A 21,791-nucleotide genomic window follows, 5' to 3' on the forward strand; every position below is an offset into this window, starting at 1 on the left:
AAGGAGTAAGAATGTTGGGTTTTTTTCGTTAAAATCCAATTCATTGTTTAATCGAAAGAAAAAAGAAGAAAAGAAAAAAGAAAAAATTATCTCTCAAGATTACAAGGGAAATATGAAGGCTTCCACAGGTTGGTGTACAAATGTTATTCTGTTTCTTTTACTACGTGGCTATTTCAGTTTTTGGTGGTCGGCTTCAATGCGAGTGTATACTGTAATTCGTAACTAGATAATTACTTTCAGAGTTTCTTCATTTTTCTCATACCGAGGTTTTTGAGTTTTTCCTTGCCCTCATGTAGGTTTTAGATCAGGGCATGGTGTAATAGTAGTCTGTGGTTTGCAATAATCTGTGGTTTGTGCAGTCCTTTGAGACTCCTCGTGATTAAGGGCTTCACAAATAAACATGACTTAACTTGACTCCTCCTGAGGTTTTTGAGTTTTTCCTTGCCCTTATGTGGGTTTTAGATCAGGGGGTAGTGTAATAATAGTCTGTGGTTTGCAATAATCTTTGGTCTGCGCAGCCCTTTGAGACTCCTTGTGATTAAGGACGTCACAAATCAACATGACGACTTTTGGGTGTTGACTTTTTAAACGGACGTAACTATAACGAGTTTTTTTTGGGGGGGGGTTCAGTAACGCGCCCCACAATGGTGAAGGCTGAGGTTCCTCAATCTATTAAAAGTTTGGAATGAATTAGAAGGTTTGCAATCTACCTCAAAATCACCAGACCGACGACGCTCCACACGGACCACTGAAGGAATGCTGGTCAGCAGATCATCCAGATTTTTGTATCCCATTTGTTGATTGTGTGGAATCTGTTCACCGGTCAGCCTCTTGTACTCCGACTGAAGACGGGACAGGGTCAGTCCGCCTTTGTTGGCTTGGAGGATGACCCTCAGCATTTTCTTGACCAGCTCGCGGTCAGACATGGTCTAAATTAGCAAGATCAAAAATATGCAAACAGAAAATGGGGAGAAATGAGGATGAAAACAATCAAAAGTCACCACAAAAAGGGACCACACAGAATCAGATGTGTATCCATTTTGTTGGTATTCACGGGAGTGCCTTGACACAAAACCTAGCTAAAGACGCTCACGGGGGCTTAAAGTACAGCTGAGTGAATTTTCACAAAAATCAGTACAGCTGTTTCCGAGCCTATAAGTCACATACAAACACACAGAAACCTGGATTTATAAAGTAGTTTAGTGCTTGGCTATACATTAGATAGATACTCCCTTAAAAGTGGCGTTTCTTAGCTTGAGAGGGGAAAACATACCTGTCAACTTGATTATTTCAAATTGTGTACGCCATATAACAAGATTGTCTCTGTCACTGGTAGCAGATGACAATCGCAGATTCCTACGATTACCGTGATACACTAGAAAATGTTATCCTGGGGAAAGAACTAAAAAAGGTGCTGAAATGAATGTTTGTGTCGTTTATCTGGTAAGTCAAATAAACGTATTTACACAAATTAGATTCATTTTACTCTACATATTCAGTCTTCCTGTAAGTAATTAGGTGCCGCACTGTGTTTGTAAGGTTTATAATCGCTTCATAAGATAAATTGCAATCATTAATAAGGTGACAAGTTGACTGTATATCATTTCAATATTCATGTATCTTTGTTTATCACATGTATACTTACTGAACACAGCGCAGCATCTATTTACCCACAAGACAAACTATGTAACACACAAAATAGATAATTTGTGTAAACAAGTTTGTTTTATGTATCAGATTAATGCTTGCTCGGGGATGACTTTCGCTAGTGCAATGCGACGATATTAGCGATCTAAAATGAAGTTGTCGTCTACTACCAGTAACTGAGACGATCCAGATTAGAACCAAAATGGGCAAACAAAATCTGTATAACAAAAAAAAAATTAAAAAAATTAAAAGAAAAAATACAAAAAATGTGAAATAGCGTGCACAATTTGTAATGATACCAAAATGGGCAAAACAAAATCTGTACAACAACAAAAAAACGAAAATTAAAAAGAAATAATACAACAAAATGTGAAATAGCGTGCACAATTTGTAATGATAATAAAATGTGGGGGAAACGTATAATTTGTAAGTTATGCATGTATAATAATCGGTTGCCTTTATGTGGTGAAGCTTTTTTTCCTCAAAATAGAAACGTGGACTGGAAATCTAGTATTTCACGCTAAACTCGTGCTTTATAAATGCAATTTAGAGGCAGAAACGAATAGATTTGTACCCATATTTTCCCCAAAAATGAAACTTAAAAAAAAAGAATGACGTTACGCGTTTCTCTTTCGCTTCACACCCGTGAGTCCTCACAAAACTATTTCAACTCCTTCAAACAAGTGAAATTATTTGCGTATATTTGTTTTTGGGACGTTTTGTTGATAAAATTAATGCAATACTAAAAATTGTATACCGCATAAGTACAAATTATTGAAATTCCTGCCACCAATGGAAAAGGAAAGCTGCTTCGGGAGTTGCTCATATAACCGGAAACCAGGCTAATTTACCTTTCAACATAAAGCTTGATATGTTGAATTTTTATACCATCTTATAATACACTCAAATTTTATTTTGAAGTAAAACAGGAAAATTGTTTCAATTCTGCTATTTTACTTTTAGGTGATGCTGGAAAAATAATCAACTAAGAACGCAAAAGTTTCGTAAAAGTTCTCATGATTCACCTTGAAGGTTTTTCCGATTTTGACCGTTTCAGATCCAGGTGCAGTTTTGACGCGTTGTCAACACTCCAAAACTGTCGGCTGCAGGATTGCTAGAGCTCTGTCTGGAGCTACGAAGCCGGCTGGGGACTGGTGAAGTGTCGCTCGCGAACGAACGGATTGTAAGAGCCGACTCTTCGGAGTGTGCGACGAGAGCCGGTATTCTATCATCAATACAGAGCTGCCCCCTTCAACTGCCCCCCCCTCTCTCTCTCTCTCTCTCTCTCTCTCTCCTCTCCCTTTCTCTCTCTCTCTCTCTCCCTTCCTCCCCTGTCTTTCTTTCTCTCATTTTATCTTTATCTTTTTCAAACTCTCTCTCTGACACTCTCTCAACTTTCCCACAATCTCTCCCTCTCTCGCTCTCTTACTTTTTCTTTAACTTTTTCTAATTCTTATCTCTCTGTCTCTCTCTCTCACCTTTCCCCACAATCCCTCTCTCTCTCTCTCTTTGTCTTTATCTAAATTTCTCGCTTTCTCACTTTCACATTTTCTCCCTCTCTCTTTCTAACTCTCCCCTATCCCTTTATCTTTCCCTCTTTTCTTTCGATTTACATCCCTATCTGTCTCTTTCTCTGTCTTCTTCTCCCCTATCCCTATTTTGCTCTTTGTCTCCACACCTTTTGATTTTTCTCTACCTCTCCTCTTGTTCTTTGTCCCTCTCTCTTTTTCTATCTCTCCCTCTTAACATTCTGATTTTCAAACTCTCTTTCTCTGACTCATTTTCCCTCTATATATCTTTCAGTCTTTGTCCCTACTTCACTCTCTCTTTCTCTCTATCACTGTCTCTCATTCTCTCCCTCTTTCTTCTTCTTTCTACCCATCCCATCCTCTCTCTCTCTCTCTCTCTGTTTTTCTCACTCTCGCTTTACCTTTTTCTAACTGTCTCCCTCTCTCTCTCGCTTTCTCTTTTTCTAACACTATCTTTCCGTTTCTCTCTCACCTTTTCCCACAATCTCTCTCTCTCTCTTTGTGTTCATCTCAATTTCTCGCCTTCTCACTCTCACATTATCCCCCTCTCGCTTTCTAACTATCCCCTATCCCTTTATCTTCCCCTTTTTCTTTCTATTTCTATCCCTATCTGTCTCTTTCTCCATCTTCTTCTCCCCTATCTCTTTTTTGCTCTTTGGCTCCACACTTTTCAATCTTTTTCGACTTCTCTTTCTCTCATTCTTTGTCTCTCTCTCTTTTCATCTCTCCATCTTCACATTTTGCTTTTCAAACCCTCTTTCTCTAACTCCTTTCACCTCTATATATATTTCATCTTTCAGTCTTTGTCTCTACCTCTCTCTCTCTTTTCTCTCTCTCTCCTCATACTCTCTCTCTTTTTTCTTTCTTTCTCCTATATTTTGCTCTCTGTCGCCATCCATTTCTCTTTCTTTTCACTCTCTCTTTCTCTTTATCTCTCTCACTGTCTCATTTTTTCCCTCTTTATCTTTTTCTTTCTACCCCCCTCTCTCAAAGACACTCGTGACTGGTTAATTTAAGTGGCATCATCTTTTTTGTCTGCTTAGTATAAAATATTTGAAAGCTTAAATTAGGTAAAAAGTTCAATGAATATTGCAACAATAAATGTTCTTATGTTTTAATGTCATACTACATTTTCGAGAATTGAATAATTTGTTGCGTAATGTTTCATTATTACTTGTAATATATGATTAATAACAAAAAGAAAAACCATGAAGAGCTGTTTGCAAGCCCTAAGAGTTCTTTTAGTGAGATGAGCCAAAAAAGCCGGGTCATTAGGGATAGCCGGAATTCCCATCTCCCCCGCAGCCTTATTGGTCAGCTCAGTCTGGACCTCGGGATCACATCAAATCGACGTGATAACTGACGAAAATAACCTTTTAGGAAAGCAGTCACATTTATTTGCTTGTTTGCGCTTGTATTTTTTTATCAACTCAACATAGAAAATAATAAAACAAAATGAACAGGACGAAATATTTTATACCTCTTAAAAATAATGAGCAGTACCTCTACTCACTGCCAGGAAGCGCTGTTTCAAATCGTTTTTACTTCGCCCGGCCACTAACAGGAATGGGTTTGAACATAAAAAATAAATAATAATTTCAATTTCAGTAAAGGTTAATTTCACTGCTATACACAACTACTGTATTTATAAAAATAAAATGTCACCTCGCAAATTTAGCTTAATAGTGCCCCACCAGCGTCACGAGTCCCCCGCCTACCTAAGGGTGGCAGTAGTGCATGGCAAACCATGACAACTAATCATACAGACGAAGAAGACACGCAGGAAAAAAAAGCCAAAGGAAATAGCCACAACAACTTTCAATTAACATCCCGAGGAGATAAACCCAAAAGTTTGATTTTTGGGGTAAGTGTGAAGAACTATAATCTAAAACTGCTAATCTCTTGAGTGCCCCAGTTTATTAGTTGATGGACAAAAGAAAACCTGTTCAATGGAATATCGTAACATTAGCATGACAAACTGAGACTGACAGATCAGCAGTAATTCCTCGTAAAGTCTGCAGACAGATGTATTTTTTCAAAGGCAACCTTCATTACAGGTTTATATGAGATTGCCAAATCTTCCCACGTATTTTGTTTCCTTCAAGCGCTGTCAGTAAACAACGATCAAAGTACAAAAATGCCCACCAAGCGAGGCTGAGCAAAAAAACAAATAACAATTATCTTCATGACCTTAATGTGATCCCCCAAATACACTTTGTGGGTTGGCGTTATACAAATAATACATCAACTTTTTTTACTCAGCTGCACTTTAAAGTGTATTCACAACATAGGCTATATGTGCATACTAAATATTATTTTCCTTTTTGTAAATACATATCTGATTTTATTAATATCCTGTCTTAAACTTCTTTTATAAATGTTGTGCACCAGGGTTGTAGAGAAAATACCATTAACATTTTATGTTAATAACAAGAAAGAGAATCTTGAGTAAATACCTCGCCCTCCCTTTCTGATCATCTCAACTGTGACGTTATGTATGTATCACTTTGACCCCTCCCTTCCATCAGTGTCTAAATTGTGACGTTTATATGCATCAGTGGGGCCCCTCCTTCAAACACTTTTTCTCGACTTTTTTTCCTTTGAAAGGAAATCGTTATAAGCAGTGAAAGTATTTATTTTTTATTTTATTGAACTAGAAACCATTTTGTTATTGTGTTTGATTTTATTAACCATAACTATGAACAGGAGACATTCTTATACGCCCCAGGTAAGATTTGTTGCCGTGAATCTACTAAATACATGATATCAGATCTGACTAACTGGACGCATATTCATTGTTTGCAATTTAAATTTTTTATCTCGTATTCAATCATGACTCACCTTGGTTTTCATGTTTTCTTCATGCTGTAAAATGTAGTTCTGGTTATTCTGGGTAAAAAAGAAGCACCAGTGTCATTAAAAAGTCTATGATTTAAACTTAAATCTATATTTTAGGTCTACTTGTACGAAGTACGGTTCTTTCTTTCCTGCTCCCTTCATTTCTTCCTTGTGGCTAAAACCATTCGGCACCATGTGTTATCATGACCTGCTTTGTTTTGAATGGGGTCTTTGTGTGATTTCTGGCAAGTAGAAGACTACTTTATGCAGTATGTAACATGTGACTAGAGAGTGAGGTTTGCAGATTGTTCTAAGCAAAATGAAATACTTTATATGCTACAAAGTACATCTAGTAATGGTATTAATGTGGTATTTGTTGAGATGCAAAATAGAAATAAACATTTTTCTCTGTTTTCTCCATTTCCACCCACCAGGTAACCAGCCCTTTTATAAGCAGAATGAGCAGCGGCGGAACTGTGGAAAGTGGAAAACCTCCAAAGGTTGCAAAAATTGACACGGGGGAAAAAAATCAATGACTGGTAAATCAAGCACTTCATCTAACGTTACTTGCTTTCTTTTCCCAGATTGGTTCTGTAGTGGAGGTGATAGGAAAGGGTCAACGTGGCACAGTTGCGTTTATTGGAGCAACCTTATTTGCCTCTGGGAAATGGGTGGGCGTCATCCTCAATGAACCCAAGGGCAAGAATGATGGCACCGTGCAGGGGAAACGCTACTTCACCTGCGAGGAAAACCATGGAATATTTGTCAGACAGACGCAGGTTTGGATGACGTTTACGTTTTTTCTTTTGAAAAGTGATCATTTGGATTGAAATGCAGTTATTCGCATCTTTTTGTGTCTCGCTTACAGATCCAGGTTGTCGATGACGGCTCGAGTGCAACGTCTCTCGTTACCACTCCTGAGTTTGGCACTTCCAGGATCCCAAGACAAAAAGGTGGCCGTTTTGTGTTAGTGTATTCATTGGTAACAGGCCATGCATTTCTTACCTAGGCCTTCAATGGGATGAATCCATCCAGCCCACAATAACTATTTTGTGGCTATAAAACCTTTACTGCTGTTACATCTGCCAGTCTCTTTTCCTCACGAAGATTTTAATTACTCTGTCGCAAAGAATCTCTGCATTTCAGGCCCATCCCTAAGTTCTTTTTTTTACTGCCACTGAAGCTAATGCTAAAAGTTAAGCCTGTCCTGTCATATATTTGGCATATGTTTTTATCTGAGCTAGGGGTTCAAATATGCGCCTGACAAAAGCAGTGGAGACAGGAATTTGTCTTCACATTTTCGTTGTGAAGCTTAAACTACAGCCACCTAGCCAATGATAGTTTGTGAAACTGGTAAAAATTTCCCAAGGCCTGCTATCAGGCCCTCAAACGCCCACTAGGAATCTGATTGGCTAAACCAACAGCTTTATCACCAGTGTTATGTCTCACAACCTCTAGGCAGATTACTGGACCTGGCAGAATGTAGCTACCCCAGATGTCCAAAAGATGGGGCACCAATTCTGTTTTGAGGTACAGAGGATAAACCTCATCTGGGAAGAGGTACTGCAGTGTGCGGTGCAGGACCACCAGGTTCCGCAGTAGTCTAGTCCCCCTGGCCATTAGACTGTTAAATGGTCAATCTAACATATAGTTAACCTAAATCTAAAAGGCTGCTAATCTGACTTTTTGCACTACTGGCAGTTCTTTATAGCTTGCCACTCCTTGCACATTTGCTCTCTGCACTATTGTACTTACAGCGTTATTGTTACAGTGTTAATGTTACTGTTTACCTGACTTGTTAACCTGACTGCCCATTTTGCACATCCGGTTAGCTACTCCTCTTGCACTATCGGCACTATGGTAAAATACTATACGTAGCCATAATACAATACAACTTTTACTTATATCTGTACATTCAAGGAAACTGTGCGGGTCAGATGTATCGACATTTCGTTCTGTATACACGTGTACTAGAATGACAATAAAGTAGATCTGAATCTGAATCTGAATCTAACAATCAGTCTCATTATTCTTTAAGCCGCTACATTTATCAGTTCATATTTGAGTTTGTTGACTTGATAATGGAATTACTAATTCAGTCAAAAACACAATAGACAGAGTTAAATCAATTTAAGATCAATAATCAAGACACTTGAAAGTGAAAAATTGTGTCTATATTCTTGATTTATACTAAGAAATTGTTCCTCATGTTGAGGTTTTTGAGTTTTTCCTTGCCCTCATCTAGTTTTTGGATCAGGGGATGGTGTAATAATAGGCTGCAATTTGTAATTGTGGTCTGTGCAGCCCTTTGAGACTCCCTGTGAATAAGGGTGTCACAAATAAACATGACTTGATTCATCCTGAGGTTTTTGAGTTTTTCCCTGCTGTCATGTAGGCTTTAGATCAGGGAGGGGATGGTGTAATAAGTCTGGTTTGCAACAATTTGTGATCCATGCAGCCCTTTGAGACTCTTTGTAATTAAGGGCGTCACAGATAAACATGACTTGACTTGAGTAAAAATTGTAAATTGCAAATATATTGATGGCCCTGCAAAATACATGATTCACATCAGATTTCTTCCTTTAATGGTACTGGAGAAATTGGAAATTGGCTTTGAAATTCCTCAAAAATTGTGTTCGAACCCTAGAAAAAGTATGTCAAAGTAGAGAAGGGCACCACTTTACACATGCAGTACTGATATTCATTCACAGAGGCTTGAAATGATAATAGCAAGCATCTAATGAAATGTTTCTCTTACCAGATATACCAGAGACCCCCACCACAGCTAAACAGGTACGTAAACCTTATTTAAAACAAGATTAAAAGCGTAGTCATTTAAAAACCTTTTTTTCCCCACATACCTTTATTACCAGGCACCCACAAGTGCTAAAAAGGTACAAAAATACTTACAAGTATTATTTTTGTTATTAAGTGTTTTTTGGCTTTGTGAAAATATATCAACTATTAACATTGTTGAACTCCTTCTAACAACAAATTAAGTAACAATAGTTGGTGTCACTCACAGAACTTGGGACTGTTTTGGCATGATCTTGTTTCTTGTATTTTTGTGAATGCATGCACAATTGCATGAGGTGACGTTACAATTCTTTGAATGTTCGAATTTAACAAAAAAACTTCAGTGTTCGTTCCTGTGGTTTGCTTAATATCTGTGCTGCTAATCTCTTACCTTGTGGCGCTGCTCGTGCTTGTGCGTTCCCTTCTCCAGTCCTCTACCCGTCATTCTGCCAAGGTGAGATCATAGTGAAAGTTACTCCACTGATTACGTTCTTTTTAACTTAACTCAATTGCTTGGTTTTCACAGTAGCTGGTTTATATTACAAGCAACATTTTTATTTACGATGTTCAGCAGCTGAGAACATCACCTCAACACAAAATTGATGAATGGCATTAAATACTTTATTTGACGTACATTTTCATCATAAAAATTGAAAAAGTATGGATTTTTTTTTTATTTTTTTTTTTAAAAGGGGTTTGGACTTCCTGTATAACAAATACTATTGACATAAAAATATTTTAAAGAAAATAGAATCTTATTCAAAAACGATCAAGTAGAATTCTGAACATCTAGAAAGTCAGTTGGATTTTAAACGTACGATTTACATATAAAATAAAGAAATGTAATGAGAAATTGTATAATATTATTTCTGTAAACCATGGGTCGCGGACCTATTGCTTGCAAGCCAGTTGAGGCTCTTAGTACATCTGGCTTGGAGATAAAATACAACCCGTGCATATCTTTTGTCATTTCAATTTTAATCCAAGCAAAGCCTAAGCAACATCAGAAGTGAAAGTTTAAGTTCATAATTATATATAGCACAGTTTTAACTACAGTCACAGTGTTACACCAACAGAGCCCGTTTTGGATGTACGTCTTTACGGAATCGTGTATGTATAAGTTCAATAAACAATCTAAGTTAACTGTTAATAAACTTTACAGAACAAATTGTAAACACTCGAAAATGCCAGCCAAGCACCTAGAGCAATTTGATTGGGTGAGCGGTAGGGGTGGACGAGTAGCGGCCCAGTGCCCTCTGTGCGGAAGGTAAATAAAGCAGTATACTTTTTGTTTGCAGCATTTTGTGACATTTTCACAAAAAAAACTTTGCTCGCACCTTGTTTTGAAACGATTATTTAAAACATTACGTTCAAAATGACCCTCAATGGTCTCAAGTGACTGCAAGAGGGAGACAGTTGTATAGAGACGGTGGGATATTTGTTGATATGGGTGGGACACAGGCTCTGGCATTATTATTACTTCATAGATTTGTTTGACTCTCCAATCGTCACACAGTGAAATAAAATGCACTGAAGAATTTGGTTGGTCCATATGTTTTTGTTATTATTTGTTTATAGAGCTTTGTGACCAGCATGTAAAGGTTGTCAACCCTATTGAAGTGAACTCCAAATAATGACCTAAATTTTACATAGAAAATGCAAATTGTTGTTTGAATTATAAAAATAAAAAAAAGGTGACAATGCTTCACCAGAGAGAATATGCAATTTTATTTCCACATTGGGGCAAAACAAATTGGCACTTTTGTGACATCAGCCACAAAATCCCCTCTCCTGAGATTTTTCACTTGTAGAATTTTGTCTGAGGCCAGGATAGGCCACCGATTAAAAAAGCGGTCTATGACAAACAAAGGGAGGTTTTTGAAATACAGTATGTGTGTATTTATGTACACTCTTTTGATCGGATTGTGGCAGTGGACCACACCAAAGCGTCTGGCATCAGCAATCTCCCTCCCTTCCCTTTTGGTTCAACCCCCAAGTCACTCCCGCCTGCCGCTCATGGTATGCTCCGTCATGTGACCGAGCACAGGGATTGGTGAAGCGTTTGGTTAATAAACACTGGTGGTTCTTACCTAAGGATGGGATTTATTTACAGTGCCTGGCGAAAGCATTGAGATCAAAATTGAACTTGATGGGCTAATTGCAAAGTGTTTTATTTGGCGTTAGTGTAACACAGCACACGGTCCTGAAAACACCATCCCCACTGTCAATCATGGTGGTACACCATTGATCGTTAGAGTTGAAGATGGATGGGGCCAAATACAGGACGATTCTGTGAGAAAATCCGTCGGAGTCTGCAAGAGAACTGAGAATCGGGCACTGGTTCACCTTCCAACAGGACAACAACCCTAAACATAAAGCAAAATCTACAATGAAATGGTTTAAAAGGTGTTAAAATGGCCAAGCCAAAGTCCAGAACTCAATCCTATAGAGCATTTGTGTAAAGATCTGACAAATGCTGTGCGGATTCACCATCAAACCTAAATGAACTTGAGCTAGCAAACGACTAGCAAAAGGAGGTAGTACAAAGTATTAACTCAAAGGGGCCAATATTTTTGCAATGCCCACGTTTCATTTTTTTATTTGTTAGCGCAATATAAAATGTTGACTAAATTTGGTTTCAATTCACAATTGGCTCACATTTTGTTGATTCTTAGAAAAAATGTTGAGTTTTTATCGATACGGTTGAAGCCTGAAATATGGCAATATGTCGCGAAGTTGTCGGGGCCAATACTTTTGCAAGGCACTGTATGTAAAGAGCCCGTTGGGATGGTGATCCAGTCAAATGACATTACGAATGCTAAGAACTTTCAACACACCTTCTTCATTTGTCAGGCTTCTCGCGAAAATCTGTCATCCGGTGATGGCAGTGAAGGTGGCCAATCTCCTCACCAGGGGGCTCTGGGATCTTCTCCTACACCTCAACTTGGCCGGTCGCTGACTGAGATAACCGTGACTTCTGCTCCAGTTACCCCAAGCAAGGTGAGTCCCTAATAAGAGATACAGACTCAGTCAAAAGATATATACGTTAATCCCCCGTTTTTCGCAGGAGTTGCATTTCAAAAAAGTCCTGCGATAGTCAAAGTAAAAACTTGTATTTATTTATTAAATACTATGTTGAACAAAGGTGGGCAACTACTTGGAGTAGCATTTGGGTTAAGCAATTTGACCTAGGGGCCAATCCTTGAGACCTAGCTTTTTTCATTTTTTTTTCATTCAGGAAGAAAGATACAAGCAGAGATGTACATGTTATATTTATTTATTTTTGATTTTTTTTTTTCTAAATGGATAAGTTTTATCAAATTGGTGTTAAATAACATATCAGGTCCCCGTTTTAGGCTCTAAATTTGATATTTTGTTTTGTAGAATTACTGTGGTAGTGGTTATAGTATTTTTGTATTATTTCCATATTTGTATTTTTGTAGTTAATCTTTAGTATTGTAACATTTCCGTAGTTGTATTTTGCAGTATTTCTGTAGTAGTATTTTTGTACAATAGTATTACTGTAGTTTTTTTGTAGAATTTCTATAATACATTTGCAGTATTTACTTAATATTGTTCTAATTGTTCTCCTGTTTTATGTTTGTAGTATTTCTGCATTATAGTATTAATATTATTACTACGATAGTATTACTATACGTTTCTTTTCAGAAATAACTCAAAATAATATTTTAGGTCCCTGTTTTTAATGACTGAATATTTAGTATTTTTGTTATCGACATACAGAGGGACAATGGGGCAAAGTTGGCACCCAAAAATATTTTTTTATTAGTAGTACTTAATTTTCTTTCATGTATATTGTCATAAAAACAAACACATTGTGCAGGCCCAAGCACTTGTTTAACGAATAAAATTACTGTACTTAAGTTATTATTACTTTTCCAAATAACCTCTGTACTGTTGAATTATTATTTTTTAAAATATTTGGATTTCAGGACACACGTTTTTACCTCACATACTTGGTCGCTATCATGTGGATAATATGGAAAACTGCATTTATTTTCCTTGGACGGGTTGGCAAACTAATGTTGAGAGGGCCAAATTAGAGAAAAAGAAAATGTCTGGAGTTGGAAGAAATGTAAAAGAATTATATACATCCAGCCTTATTGTTCTAACAGTGAGAATAATTTTATTTACATGATTATAAAGTTTATTACAAGCAAGCGTAATACACGGCTGCTTTAATAAGGATTAAAGTTTGTGTGGAGACCTAAAAGATGGATATGATGAAGTTATTTACAATACATTACCTTGAGGAGCTGTAATAAAAGACATAAGCCTGTGCCTTTAATATGTACCAAAAGCAACAGACTAAGGTCATCACCACAATTTTATTTCTCAACAAAAATATTTGATATTCAAAATTTCGGAAGGAAATAGTATTTCCCCAGTGATATAGGATCTGGTATCAGTATTTTCAAAGGAGGCCTACTCTCCTAGTGGTAACCATGGAAAATAGTACTACGTGTTTCATTTGGGGGAAGTAAGCCCCTACCAAAAAGGAGGGATGGGCACCGCCATGCTGTACTTGCACAAAACACCAAATGAAGTGGTGCCCTGACGACCATGGCGGTTGGGGATCTGTGAACCTTAACCTTTGTAAGGAAAAAAGCTATTTATATTCACAGGAAAACTGTCCTGTTTATGTGCCTACGGAAACCATACATTTTTCCATTATCAAACGTTTTTAAAAAAGCATTAGGGATTCACTATGGAGTGTCAAAGAGCCGCACGCAGCTCCAAAGCCAGTTTAGCCGGTCGTGAGCCATTTTAGAGAAACTTGAAATTGAATGATTTCGTCGAAGGGTTTTACGCACATTTAAAACTTGGACCGCAACATCATTGACGCACAGGCAAACACTGGCAGAAAAGGGGCAGGGTGACTGTTTAGCCAATCAGAATGCAGAACACAATGCACAATGAAAATCCACAAAGTAACGAAACCGTGATAAGTAAACCGGGATATAGCAAGGGATTGCTCTACATGCAGTTTTTAAATTGATGCATTTTAATTTAGATCTTCCAAAAACACCATTTATTGTCACAAAATCTGGCATAATCATCTTCTTCCCTTCCCTCTGCTCCAAGGAGGAAGAATCACTGCGTGCAAAAGTCAAGGATTTGGAGGAGAAGCTGGAGACACTGAAAATGAAGCGCACAGAGGACAAGGCCAAGCTGAAAGAGCAGGAGAAGCACAAGATCCAATTGGAGCAGCTTCATGAGTGGAAGACCAAAATGCAGGAGCAGCAGGCAGAGCTACAGAAAAATCTCAAAGAAGCCAAGAAGGTGATATCAATAATTGTAATCATGAATTAAAACCGGAGTGGGCAAACTTATCGGGTGGTAAAATTTTAAAGAGCTGGCTGATTTGATTTTATGAATCTGCCGTGTATGGATTCGATATATGCCATTACAGTGTTTTTAAACAGCTTGAAGCAAAATAAAATTATATCCATTTTTTAAGCAATAAATTAGATCATATGTTTAATTAGATCAAAAGATGGTATTTTTTTTTTGCTCGACATTTGATTATTGTTGCAGAACACGAGGTGGGTTTTATTATACTTGATAAATAAAATGTATACAGAAGGTAATTCAGAAAAATCTAGCCATGATATTCAGACCATTTTAATGTTCGTCTTGTAACATTTAAAAGGTAAGGTGCATCATTTAAGATGTCCTTAAAAAAGTTGGAGGTTTAATATTTTCTCTAATAAGTATGTGTCAACAATGGCCAACTGAGTTCAAAGAGCCCTTATGCTTTTTCACCTGGGTTTATTTGCTTTTATCTTACGCTTAGCAAAGCTATTCCGGGAGGAATACATTAGGTAGGAGGAAAGGGGGGGGTTAGGGCGCGTGCTGGAGAGCGACGTCATACTCACCCTTGCGGGTTTTTTTGTTGCCTGTATTTGTTAGCATGAAAATGGTGAAAGTAAGAAGAGGCCTGCTTTAATAGCCCAAACGCCAACTTAAATTCTAAGAAAGATAACAAAAAGATGAGGCATCTAAGAGATGCGTGTTCTTTGCTTGCGCATTATAAACGAGCTGATAGAGACTGCAATGATGACAAGCCAGGAGATAGCGGCTACAAGTCAAAGTTTCAAATTCCGTACAGCTCATTTAATGTGCAGCTATAATGCTTTATAAATCTTTTTTTTTTATCAGGGGGGACTTCACAAGGGGTCCTTGAGTGACACACGGATTTTAAAAGGCTTGAGTTTGCTAAAAACGCGACAGTTACTTTTTCATCTAATAATTAGCACTCGTTTAAAACTAATTTAAAGCAATGAGCATGTGTGTTATGTCACCTCTCTAATCTTGTCCTTGCACTGTCCATTTTTTATTTTCCTTTGTCCACTTATTCTTAATAAAGGGCTCATATATAAACTCCAAATAGATTGGGGGGGAAAAAACTAAGAAGAAAAGCTGGAATAATACTATTGGTGCCATGTGCTGAGGCCTCTCCAGTTGTTCAGGTCACCAATCATGCAGCTAGGAGTACTTCCAACAATATTACTTGAGTGCACATTCTTTAAGGGTAATGTGATCATTACGCCAAGTGAAAACCTTAGAAGAACTTTTTAACATTATATCTTTGCTATTTTCCTTTAGCAGCTTAGGTTCAAAGCCTAATGGAGGCAGTATACTGTGTAATATCTTGATGAGGCGTATGGCTTGTATTTATTATTTGGTAGTGCAGCGTTTACAGACCGTGTTCGTGTCGTCCTTAGAGGCCTTACGGCACTTCCTTTCATACTGACAGGTACGGCTGCCTGTAAGGTACATTCACGTGACCGTGCTCAATACAAAAACATTTGATACATAAATTTGTATACAAACATATGACATACTGTATGGCCCACGTGTTGTAATTTGCCCATTCTTGGTTAAACTCGTGTGAAGATGGAAATGCGAATTGCTAAATGTTCTTGTGTCCCTCCAGGAAGCACGTGATGCTCAGGAGGCAAAGGACCGTTACATGGAAGAGATGTCTGACACAGCAGATGCGATCGAGATGGCCACTCTGGATAAAGAGATGGCTGAGGAGCGAGCAGAGTCCCTGCAGGTCGAGGTGGATACGCTAAAGGAGCGAGTGGAGGAGCTTTCCATGGACCTGGAGATCCTTCGACACGACATCTCAGAGAAAGGTTACTATGGAAAGAAGCCTGTCTCAGATGTTTCATCATACAGATTGATGCAGCCTTAATTCCTTAATTATTTTCCTGCAAGGCTCTGATGGCGCTGCCTCCAGTTACCATGTCAAACAGTTAGAGGAACAGAACAGCAAACTAAAGGAGGCCTTAGTCAGGTGAGTGTATATAAAAACAACAGTTTAGAAGAACCTTTGCAGGGCTGGGGGTTTGATTTAAAAAAAATCTTCCCTCCTTAGGATGCGTGACTTGTCTGCCTCGGAGAAACAAGAGCATGTGAAATTACAGAAGCAGATGGAGAAGAAAAATACAGAGATGGAGACCTTAAGGACTCAAAAGGAAAAGCTGCAAGAGGAGCTCAAGGAGGCCGAGGCCACAGTCGATGAGCTGAAAGAGCAGGTGAAGCTCTTAGAGAGATTCCTAAATGTCAACTCTCTTTGAGGGTTTGTGTTATTTACCAGGTGGATGCCGCCCTGGGATCAGAAGAGATGGTTGAGACTCTCACTGAGAGAAACCTCGACTTGGAAGAGAAAGTCAGAGAGCTGAAAGAAACTGTTACCGATCTGGTCTGTCTGGCTTTACAAACATTGTCCGCGGCCACTTCCGTTCAGTAAAAAGTCATCTTTCTGCTTGGATAGGAGGCAATCAATGACATGAATGACGAGCTCCAAGAGAACGCCAGGGAAACGGAAATGGAGCTGAGGGAGCAGCTCGACCTGAGTGGCGCGAAGGTCCGAGAGGCGGACAAGAGGGTGGAGGCCGCCCAGGAGACTGTGGCTGATTACCAGAACACCATCAACAAATATAGAGAGCTCACTAACAGATTGCAGGTGGGTGAGCATCGCATCAGCACAATTGCTTGACCTTGGATGATGATCTCTTTATTTGGTTTTGTACACCAGGAGGCCAACAGAGAGCTCACGGCCCAGCAAAGTGAAAGCAGCGAACAAGTGCAGCAACCTCCCGCGGAGCTGTTCGACTTTAAAATCAAGTTTGCAGAGACAAAGGCGTACGCCAAGGTTGGTGAAAGGCTCCAATTCTTAAATCTGGCTTGTGCTAAATAATCCTGTGCATTTTAAGGCCATCGAGATGGAGCTGAGGAAAATGGAAGTGGCTCAGCTGAACAGAGAGGTGTCCATGCTTAAATCTTTCATGCCAGACTCTTTCCTCCGTCACGGTGGCGATCATGACTGCATCCTTGTGCTTCTGCTCATCCCCAGGATCATTTGCAAGGTAGGCAATCGTAAGCCAGTTTCCATGTCTGTTCCATAAACATAACATTGGCGCTTTATTTTCAACAGGCTGAGCTAATCAGCAAACAGGCGAAGGAAAAATTTGATTTGAACGGGAACCTGGCCCAGGGTTCAGCTCTCAGAGGGCCTCCAGGAGAACAACGCAGTTTTGCTTCTGGACTCGTGTACTCCCTTAGCTTGCTGCAGTCCACTCTGCACAAATATGAACAGTAAGCCAAGAATCTCTAATTTGCAAAGTACATTATCAATTGACCATTTAGCAATGGAGTCTCTCCTGTCTGGTTCCAGAGCTTTGAATATGTGCCCAGTAGACGTCTTTAAGCGCATGGGCACGCTCTACTCTGAAATGAGCTTTCACGAGCGCTCTCTGGATTATTTTATCGACCTATTGCACAAAGATCAGTTGGATGAGACGGTCCAGGTTGAAACATTGACAAAGGCCATCAAGTATTACCAGGTAAAAGATTTTGCTCTGTGTCTCAGAAGCATTGTGTTATACTGCAATAGAATCTTATAAGTTTCACTGTGCAATCTAGCAATTGTACAGTGTTCATCTGACCGACAACAAGGAGGACTGCACTGTGCAACTATCTGACCACATTAAGGTACACTTAAATGGTTTATCTTGAAGAAACGTCACGCAAGGGTGCCGAAAGCATTCAAACTAAATTCACATTCTCATCTTTAGTTCACCCAGAGTGCCTTAGACAGTATGGGAGTGGAAGTAGCTCGTCTGCGTGGATTCCTGGCAACAGACCAGCAGAACTCCACATTCAGTACTCTCCTGAAGGACTTAGACACATCCTGCTCAGATATCAGGCAGTTTTGTAAGAAGATCCGCCGCCGAATGCCTGGAACTGAGTCCACTGGGGCGCCGGCTGCTCTCAATTTTGGACCACCGGTAAAAAAAGATTTTCAAATGTGGCTTTGTCACAGAGACAAATTAAGCTGAAGTGCGTGCTGCTCTATGCCCATCAGGTGTCGGAGGGGCTAAATGATTGCAGAAGGCAGCTGACCCGTGTGGTGGCTGTTCTTCAGGAGGTTGCAGCAGCCGGAGCGCAGATGGTTGCACCGCTGCCTGAGCAGGAAGGACTGAACGCGCTCAAACTGGAGGATACCATGTACCAGGTTGTGGAGCAGGTAGGCTATTGGATACAATGCTCAATTTGGGTCATTTGAAAGCTAGTAGCAAGAATAAAAAGGTGTACTTTTTTCTACGCAGGTGTATGGTGCTCATGGTCTTAATGGTACCGAGTGCCTGCGTCAATCGTGCAGCGATATTATTGCTACAATGAACAAGATGGCTACCGCCATGCAGGAGGGAGAATACGATGCAGACAAACCACAGGGCCAGGTACTTATGTCTTACTTTCTTTTATCGGGGCTAGCGAATTAAGTATATCAATAAATCCTTTTAATAATGAATTGATTGCAGTTAATTTGTAGAATTGAACTTTAAGGTGCTGTCCGGAATTTGGAAATGTTGTACAACGCTGATGCCATTTTCTGGCTGAAGTTATCATTGCAGCCTCTGTATGTGCATTTCACAAACATGCTGGAAGTAAAACAAAAAATCCAACCAAAAACAGGAGACCATTTCAAGCTGGAAAGATGATTACTTTTCTGGTTGCAAGACTGCTGGTAGCAATTATGGCGTCCCATGAACATGCTTGCAGAACGCGCCTGTCGGATAAAACAAAGGGCAGTCCCTTTTGTAGTTATTGTTTTGCAAGACGCTTTCTGGCAGCATGCATTAGCTGTCCGCACCTTGGGAATTATTTATGAAAAATTAATCAAAAAAGGAGGAAGGTATTTCAAAAAAGGCACACACCCCAAGAAGCCTTTCTCATTCTCGGTTCCCCTGATAAAACTTGAGCGTGAGTAACTTTTCTCTCTGTCACCGCGCAACCGCTCCTTCACCTTTGCGTAGGGGGGAGCATTATAATTGAAATCGAAACAACTTAGGAACTATTAGTGGAAGTTATCCGATCATACTCACGCAGCCACCAAAAGGGAGTTGCAATGTTTCCATACAGGACACATTGTTCATCTTGTTTTATTTCTGATTCCAACCTCAGAGTCCTCCAGTGGAAATTAGAGCAGCCACCGTCAGAGCCGAGATGACTGATGCAGAAGGTCTTGGAGTGAAGCTGGAGGACAGAGAAGAAGCCATGAGAGAGCTGAAGAAGTCCCTCAAGATCAAGGTGGGGCATGATAGATGGAGGCCCACTTGTGCAGAAGTTCAATAATAATCATTTTTCTTGCAGGGAGAAGAGCTGAGCGAGGCCAATGTCCGTCTAAGCCTGTTAGAGAAGAAGCTTGACACGTCCACCAAGGATGCAGATGAACGTGTCGAGAAAATCCAGACCAAACTGGACAAGAACCTAGACCTGTTGAAGAAAAAACAAAAGTGAGCTGAGATTTTTACTAGACTGCTCTTATAATCCAGTTAACTCACTCTTTTACAAAACAGGGAATTTGAGGAGACAATGGATGCCCTGCAAGCCGACAATGACCAGCTGGAATCTGAGAACGCTGAGCTGAGACAGCGCATCAATAATCAATCAAAGATGACCATCGAGGGCCTGCGAGGCATGCCAGGAACCGGAATGTCTTCAGTTGTTCAAGGACAAGCTGGGGGTATGTTTGAAAAGTTTGAGATGAATGCAAGAAGATTTCAATTTGACTGTATCCTCCTTCAGCGGGTTTGTCCCATTCACTGGCCGGACCGATGCAAGTGGTGGACTCTCCTCTTCTCCAACAGCAGCTTGATGCTCAGAGACTGTGCATCAAACACCTTAAGACCGAAAACATCAGACTTAAGGTGACCTGGGGAAACTGATAATAATTGATAATACAGTAATACTGCGTTATCCCGGGTAATGGGGTGCAGAGCCATCCACGAAAAGTGAAAATCAGCAAAGTAGCGACGCCACCTCAGCCCCTTCCCAGACATCAGACCCTATAACAATCCAGAGCACCCGCTGGTGATCACCATTTCTTTGCTCGCTTCTGAATTTACTCTGAGTGTGATTCAATCGAAGAATTTATTTTCAGTGTAATAATATGCTAGCTGTTGCCGAGCTTGATTTAGGTGGACACACTTTTTGTGCCCAGCCCGCTGTCAGACTGAAATATACACTAGCCCACTACAGTCGCTCAAAGACAACTGTGATCCCAATGCTTGCTACGTCGATATCAATGACAGTAAAGGCAATTCAATTTAAAGTCCGCGAAGCAGTGAACCAGCGATAACCGAAGCGCCAAGTAGGGAGGTATTACTGTAGATCTCTTTGCATGACCACGAGTGTATTTGCCACTCAGGCCGAGAAGATGAGTGCCCAGCTGGCCTCCCTGCCTCCACTGTGCCCTGCCAAACTGCGACAGGTGTCGAACAAAAGCTCTGTGAAACCAGAGGGACTGAATGTGGGTATATACCGCCGGACGGATCAGATGCTGTCGACCCTTCTCAAGCTGAGCGCAGGAGTCAAAGTAGTGGACATCACTGGGAAGACGTCAGGTGTGTGGAGAAGTCTTTTTTTTAAAAAAATCTGCAACTTTGACATCTCCCATCTACTTCCAGTCAGCGCCAGCGCCCAGCTATTGGAGCAGACTGCCCGACTGCAAAACCTAAGCGACGCCCTATCCAAACTCAAGGTAAAAACATTACAGTGAAAAATCGCTGAAAGTGCATCTGAATATTTCTTTTCTCCAAGGGCGAAGTAGCTCAACATGTCGTGGCTCATCAACCCGGAGCAAAAGTTGTTTCTGACTTCGCCACCTTCCCAGTTTCTTCTTTCGTCAAGGTGAGATGAAAAACTAAATATCCTCGCAGACGTAAACGATTCATCATGGTTTTTACTTTTAGGCAAAGGAAGAGAAAAGAGGCGGTTCAGTGTTTGTTGGTCGCGTGGCCATTCCTTGTAGTCGCGGACAAGAACAAGTCCACCGTCTGGTCCTCTCCCAGCAGCAACTGCAACAAGTGCACCACCTCCTCATGGGTTGAGGACGGCGCTTACTGCTTATTTTTCTTCAATGTTTTCTATTAAAACAGGTTTAGCACTAAAGACAATGAAAAAGCTGAAAACATGTCAACTTTTTCAATCTTTCACTTTATAAGGGGACCAATTATTATCTTTTTGCACCAGATACACTCCCCTGCTTGTACGATATGTACGAACCCTTTAATAAAATGCAAACTCTTGATAAAGCTTTTTGGTCTTTTATTTTACTCCTGCTCAGCTTTAAAACAAGCCTATCTTATCAAGTTCTTTAAAAAAAATCATTTATTCTTTACTGCAAGCAGTAAACAAATTTGCCTCCAGGTGTTGCTTGTGCGCCACCCAAAAAAAAGTATCTAAAGGATGGTAGAATTTCCTACACTGATTAAAAAAAAAAAATTATGTTTTTACTTTAAGTTCTTATGAGTTCTGTTATGCATTACTAATCCCAAGAAAATTGATTTAATTAACCAGGAAATAGCACACAATTTATTAACACTGAGAATTAATGATAGGAAAACAAAAAAGGAGGGGATAGCGCCGGAGATTATGAGAGTT

The 21,791-nt window shown here is 39.7% G+C and overlaps 2 protein-coding genes across 7 annotated transcripts in view; one reads left to right on the top strand and one right to left on the bottom strand.

Moving 5' to 3' along the window:
- tdrd7b (tudor domain containing 7 b) overlaps nucleotides 1-6,147 on the bottom strand; it is a 35,912-nt gene extending 29,765 nt beyond the window's left edge. The window contains exons 1-2 of one of the 2 annotated variants that reach the window (XM_088347994.1): nucleotides 6,018-6,147; nucleotides 711-929 (exon numbers count right to left, since the gene is read on the bottom strand). In XM_088347994.1, coding sequence (XP_088204120.1) covers nucleotides 711-929; nucleotides 6,018-6,029 — 231 coding nt within the window. In that variant the 5' untranslated portion in view covers nucleotides 6,030-6,147. Of the gene's footprint in view, nucleotides 1-710; nucleotides 930-2,672; nucleotides 2,790-6,017 lie in introns of those variants that run through there. The other variant, XM_088347995.1, reaches the window with a different exon arrangement.
- LOC148356433 (dynactin subunit 1-like) lies at nucleotides 4,879-21,443 on the top strand. 5 transcript variants are annotated; one of them, XM_088347989.1, is made up of 31 exons: nucleotides 4,879-5,040; nucleotides 6,449-6,514; nucleotides 6,599-6,793; nucleotides 6,883-6,967; nucleotides 8,776-8,807; nucleotides 8,888-8,908; nucleotides 9,241-9,264; nucleotides 10,743-10,829; nucleotides 11,664-11,810; nucleotides 13,917-14,114; nucleotides 15,772-15,976; nucleotides 16,059-16,137; nucleotides 16,219-16,378; nucleotides 16,441-16,545; nucleotides 16,618-16,809; nucleotides 16,882-16,998; nucleotides 17,060-17,212; nucleotides 17,281-17,441; nucleotides 17,521-17,689; nucleotides 17,769-17,837; nucleotides 17,921-18,133; nucleotides 18,211-18,372; nucleotides 18,455-18,586; nucleotides 19,311-19,436; nucleotides 19,500-19,642; nucleotides 19,706-19,872; nucleotides 19,935-20,056; nucleotides 20,557-20,752; nucleotides 20,816-20,889; nucleotides 20,949-21,038; nucleotides 21,101-21,443. In XM_088347989.1, the coding sequence occupies exons 1-31, from the start codon at nucleotides 4,924-4,926 to the stop codon at nucleotides 21,236-21,238; spliced, it is 3,945 nt and encodes a 1,314-aa protein (XP_088204115.1). In that variant the 5' UTR covers nucleotides 4,879-4,923; the 3' UTR covers nucleotides 21,239-21,443. The 5 variants fall into 5 exon arrangements, with proteins under 5 accessions (XP_088204115.1, XP_088204116.1, XP_088204118.1 ...); XM_088347991.1 differs by lacking the exon at nucleotides 4,879-5,040 and adding an exon at nucleotides 5,828-5,904; XM_088347990.1 differs by lacking the exon at nucleotides 10,743-10,829.
- Nucleotides 21,444-21,791: the final 348 nt, after the last annotated feature.

The sequence above is a fragment of the Urocampus carinirostris genome, chromosome 11 (assembly GCF_059441175.1).
Source record: "Urocampus carinirostris isolate Australia breed hairy pipefish chromosome 11, RoL_Ucar_1.0, whole genome shotgun sequence".
Taxonomy (NCBI): Eukaryota; Metazoa; Chordata; class Actinopteri; order Syngnathiformes; family Syngnathidae; genus Urocampus; species Urocampus carinirostris.

What these genes read in the sequence shown, in the direction of transcription:
- LOC148356433 (XM_088347989.1), top strand. Translation starts at nt 4,924, where the DNA reads ATGACAACTAATCATACAGACGAAGAAGACACGCAGGAAAAAAAAGCC. An exon ending in CAGACAAACCACAGGGCCAG is followed by an intron (nt 18,587 to 19,310) that starts GTACTTATGTCT and finishes TTCCAACCTCAG; the next exon opens with AGTCCTCCAGTGGAAATTAG. An exon ending in AGAAGTCCCTCAAGATCAAG is followed by an intron (nt 19,437 to 19,499) that starts GTGGGGCATGAT and finishes TTTTTCTTGCAG; the next exon opens with GGAGAAGAGCTGAGCGAGGC.